General features: G+C 40.4%; 1 protein-coding gene across 1 annotated transcript in view; it reads left to right on the plus strand.

The window, feature by feature from the left end:
- DRAM1 (DNA damage regulated autophagy modulator 1) overlaps nt 1-1,869 on the plus strand; it is a 93,256-nt gene extending 91,387 nt beyond the window's left edge. The window contains exon 7 of the mRNA XM_007958306.2: nt 1,825-1,869. Within this exon, the coding sequence (XP_007956497.1) occupies nt 1,825-1,869 (45 nt within the window). The remainder of the gene's footprint in view (nt 1-1,824) is intronic.
- The last annotated feature ends 3,222 nt before the right edge of the window (nt 1,870-5,091 follow it).

The following is a 5,091-nucleotide window of genomic DNA, read 5'->3' on the forward strand; positions in this document are numbered from 1 at the left end:
CTTTGGTTTTGGTGAGTTTGATGATGATATGTCTTGGTGATTTTCTTTTGGGGTCTATCCTGTTTGGGGTTCATTGGACTTCCTGAATGGATATACTCTCATCTTTCATCATACCAGGAAAATTCTCTTTCAACAAATCTTCGACAATTTTCTCTGTGGTTTTATTTGTGTCTTCCTGTTCTGGAATTCCAAATACATGTAGGTTATTCCTTTAGATGGTATCCCACATGAACCTTAGGCTTTCTTCATTTTGTTTTGATCTTTTTTCTGATTTATCCTTTTCCAAAGAAGTGTTCAGGTATTTGCCTTCAATCTCCCTAATTCTGTCTTCCATTGATTCAGTTCTGTTCCTTTGCCCATTGAATGTCTTATCTATTTCTGAAAATTTGGTATTAATCTTACGGATTTCTTTGTGTAGATTTTGTATCAGTTCTCATTTTTCATTTATTTTGTCATTTTGTTCTTGTGTTGTCTTTTGAAATTGTTCTAGGGTTTTCTCTGTGTTTTCCACAATCTGTCTCTCAATTTGTTAAAGATACCTAAATATAATTCTTTTGAATTCCTTATCAGGGAGTTCCAATGCTGCCTCTTCCTCGGGGATGTATTTTGGGTCTGTATCCTGGTCCCTTGTTTCTCCTGCTTTATCTTGCCTCTTTGTGTGGACTGTGGTGCTCTGTTGTCTCCAAGGCATTGTGACGTTTTTGTGTTTATATTTAATTGGTGATTGTATGTTGGAGTGACTTGCCCACAATTTTAGTTTTGTTTGTATGTTATCTATGCAAGCAGGGTACTGTGCTCCTCTATTTGCTAGTTGACAGCACCTATACACTCACCACCTGTCTCCTTTCCTGTTGTCAGCCTCTCATATGTCCCTGCCGACCTTGGCAAATGAGCCTATTCCTAGGTCTCTGGAATCTGAATGAGAATGCTATCACTTTAAAATCCAAAATGGTTGCCACTTGTAAAGATTCAAAATGGCTGTGCCCTTGATCACTTTCAATATAAAAATGGCCACTGCTTGTAAACATTCAAAATGGCTGCACCCTCGGTCACTGTAAATATCCAAAATGGCTGCTATGTGTAAACAATGAAAATGGCTGTACCCTCTGGGCAGTGGAAAGTCAACAACTCAGGTTGTCTCCCTCCTTGCTGTTTCCCTTCCTAGTCATAGACCACCATCATAGTCATCCCTGTAGCCCTTGGTGACCAGGGCTGATCTTTAGGTCAAATCAGGTCCCAACACTACTTGGAACTATTCAGGCTGTTGGTCCCATCAGAATAGTTGATAGTCTGCAGCTCCGACCGTCTCTGTACTCACTGTTTTCATTCAGGTTTTTCCACTAGTTGGTGCCTAATCCATTTCTGTATAGTTCCTTTTAAAGCTTAGGGCTCTAGGATTATCTTCTGGTATCTCTGTCAATTGGTTTTTCTTTTTTTTTGAAGAGGGTCTGTGTCGCTTGTCTGCCTATTCCTCCATCTTACTGGAAGTCTGCTTCCGTAAAGATTTACAGCCTTGGAAACCCAATGGGGGTCACTATGAGTCAGAATCAACTCAATGGCAGTGAGTGTGGCTTTTGGGTTGAGATAGCTCTTAAATGAGTTCAATCATCTAGGCAGACCTTCTTTACTAGAGAAGCTAAACCATTGTTTGGTTTTAAGAAGACTCCTGGGGATACCTTTGTTTTAAGGTGTAAAGATTATCTTAGGGCACTAGTTTCATGGGTGTGAGATGGTTTCTTGGGCACAAAGCTGGTGAGAGTTTTATGTTTGGCACTGAAATTGTTTACCTTCTTTGAAACTTTTTTTTTTTTTTTTTTTTTAAAGAGTGTCACCCTAAGGATATCCACAGAAATCAATGACGACATTTGAAGAAAGAAGAATGATATCTCAGTCAGTTAATGTCACAGACAGTTTCTAAAAGTGGTACAGAGCACAGACAGGGTTTTGACACTGACCGATCCCAGTGCATCTGCAGCATACCCAGAATTTGAAACTCATTAAGAAAGAATTCCCAGTAGTTGTACTATTTCCAAAGGTATTTTTTCCTAGAGAATTTATGACGTTATAGCAATGTTTTATCATTTTCTAGATACTTTTTTTAATATTAACAAATTCATATGGAAAAGATGAAAGTGTTTCTGAAAATGAAGAGCTTTTATTTTTGTACTCGGTTTTATTTTGTGTGATTTATGGAAATACACTAAAGGAAGAACTTTAAGTTTAGTACATTCATTTCAAAGTAAAATTGGGGGAGAGGGTATTCATTTGTAAATTTTATTTTTAGAGAATGAACTGTATAATTTTATATCATGAGAGCATTTAAAAAGTTCAATTTATAATGATTGTATACCCAAATCATGAAGATTTATAGACACTAATTAAGGTATCTGATTTTTAGATGAATTAAGCAAAATGCTTCTCTTGGGAGGCCTTAACACCTCTGTGTGTATTAATGCTAAGTGAACAGCCAAGACTTCGGTTTTGAAATCTCTCTCCCTAGGCCTCCTTACTCATAGGCTTTGATCCTTGCTGCTAATTCAGAGTCCCCAAGTCCAGTGCGAGGGCGTTAGCCAGGGAGAGTAGAAGGAAAAAGCCTTGGAACAACAGAGTGAAATGGAGGCAGGGGACTGGCTAACAAGAAAATCTGTTGGATTTCAGATCCATGTCTTTGCTTGGTGGGCAAGGAGGAAAAATCCCATCAGTGTATCTCAGGTTCATGGAAGGCAGGGCCATGGAAATGAGTTTGCTATCTATTAAAGCTCTGCAAAATCCAACCTGTGAAAAGCTTATTAAAAATACCATTTCTGAGACCACCCTTTATTGTTACTGGCATAACTCAGATGCTAAACCTCAAAGTCTTGATTTCTTTTATGCCAGTTAGCATGTTGAAGGGAACACAGGGCCAAGAGAGACAAAGGAGAGGGGCCTGTGGAAACTTCCAGGCTCAGGGTGCTATTTTTTTCTTCTCTTTTTCATGCTTGTGGCCAAATGTACCCCACACTAAGGAGTGTGAGGCAGGCCCTTTAAGCAGGACCTATGGTCTCCACCTTTTCACTTACATGATGAGGGAGCCAGGATAAGCAGGTTGCTCCAGCGGAAGAAGTGGTACTTGAAATACAAAGCTTGAAGGCCTGGGGTTGAATACTGAAGAGAAGGAACTCTCCTTTAAGGACCCCAGACCACACACCTGTGTCTGTCTGGCCTAATGAAATCACATCTTGAGGGCATGTACTAAGGGCAGAGCAGCCCATTTGAACAGCCTTGGAGGGAAGCTAAAGATGAAGACTTTGTGGTAGCTTCTTAGTCATTATTTGAGTGAGGCGAGACACTGTCTCCCTGCTAAGAGTCCCACAGTGGAAACCTGATAACCATTTCTGAGTCTGTTGTAACTTGTGATAATGTTGTGGATCTCCATTGTAACATTGGAACTGAAGGGCGGCAATAAAGGCCATCTCAAATGTCCATTACTTGAAGAGGAGGAGGAGGAATGCCACACACCATTTCCATGGAACCTGTGAGAGAACCAACCCTTGGTTGTGTTTTGCTTTGCACAGACTTTTGTTACCAGCATGGATAACAATGTATTGTCATTTTTCTTTTCCATATCTGTCTACACAATTAGATTGAGAGCTCCTTGAGGGCAGACAATGTGCCTTAATCTTTACTTTTTGTAACCCCAGTTTAACACTGTGCTTCCTGGCACACAGTAGGTGCTTAATAAATACTACTGATTGTATGAATAAGGGAATGACTCTGTGGCATTTGTAGTGCTGCATAATGCTCTGGTTTACTAGTGAGTTTAGTGATAAACATATGTCTGTACCACCACGAAATGTTGACTGTTGTGCTTTCTGTACTATAAATGTTTCAGTTATCTGGGCTTCACCATTCTATGACAACTCTCATCAGCTTGGACAGTTACCACAGAAACTGTTTCATGGGCTAGACAAAATGGTACACCTGGCGTGGCAAACTGAGAAATGACAGAATCACTCAAGACAATCATGTTTCACTGATCACAGTGGCCTCTAAAGCTGGCCTTAACCACAATTTGGTACTATTTCAAATTTCTATGACGTTGCATTTCCTTGGATCTCATGGCTGAAAAAATGAAATAAAATGAAGTATTTCTTTATTTTAGTAATTTGTGTCTCTGTTAAATTACAAAACATAATTGGGTACTAATATGAAATGGGTTTATCTGGGAGATGATCACAGCTCCCTTTGGGTTTTATCAAAACCCAAACCCATTGCCATCGAGTTGGATCCGACTCAAAATGACCCCTCCTTGGGTTTCCGAGGCAGTAGTATCATTATGGAAGTAGATCGCCCAACCTTCCTTCCGAGGAGTGGCTGGTGGGTTTGAACCGACAGCCTTCTGGTTAGCAGTCACATGCCTTAGGCACTGCGCCACCAGAGCTCCCTTGATGGGTTTTATCAAGGTATAGTTTAAACCTTAGATTTTCTTAACTGCTGTAACTTTGCATGTAGGCATAATTGGTTTATCTTTGTGGATGTTTTTAGGCTTAATATCAGAAATTTGCATCAGACTCTAATAGTTGAAGGCATCAGGAATCCAGCTCACATTTGTAGATGGGAAAAAAGAGCATCTATTGGCTAGATAACTGAGAAGTCCAAGGTTGAATGGGCTTTTGGGAAGAGTCCAAAAGTGCCACTTAGGACTCCACCTATTCTCTCTTTCCCTTTGTTGGCACCACTCTCAGGCAGGTGTTCCCCTGGTGAGATTAAGATGGTGTCTGGAAGCCCAAGGCTGAAAACTTACTCAGTGGAAAGCAAGAACTTCTTAAAGTTGCAGGAGCAGTCCAGGAATTAAAATGCATTGTCTTTAATTGGCTGTGGTGTGGATCATGTGCTGTATTAATTTCCTAGGGCTGCTGTAACAAAGTGCCACAATGTGGGTGGTTTATCAGAGCAGAAGTTTGTTGTTTCACAGTTCGGAAGGCTAGGAGTCCAAAATTAGGGTATCAGTTGTGTTGATTCCTGCAGAGGTTTTGAGGAAGAATCTGTTGTACACTTCCCTCATAGCTTTTGGTAGGCCCAGGAGTTCCTTGGCTTGCAGTCTCAATGTCT

This window comes from Orycteropus afer, unplaced genomic scaffold (genome assembly GCF_000298275.1).
Source record: "Orycteropus afer afer isolate SDZICR_OR568_19922 unplaced genomic scaffold, OryAfe1.0 scaffold00918, whole genome shotgun sequence".
NCBI classification, from domain to species: Eukaryota; Metazoa; Chordata; class Mammalia; order Tubulidentata; family Orycteropodidae; genus Orycteropus; species Orycteropus afer.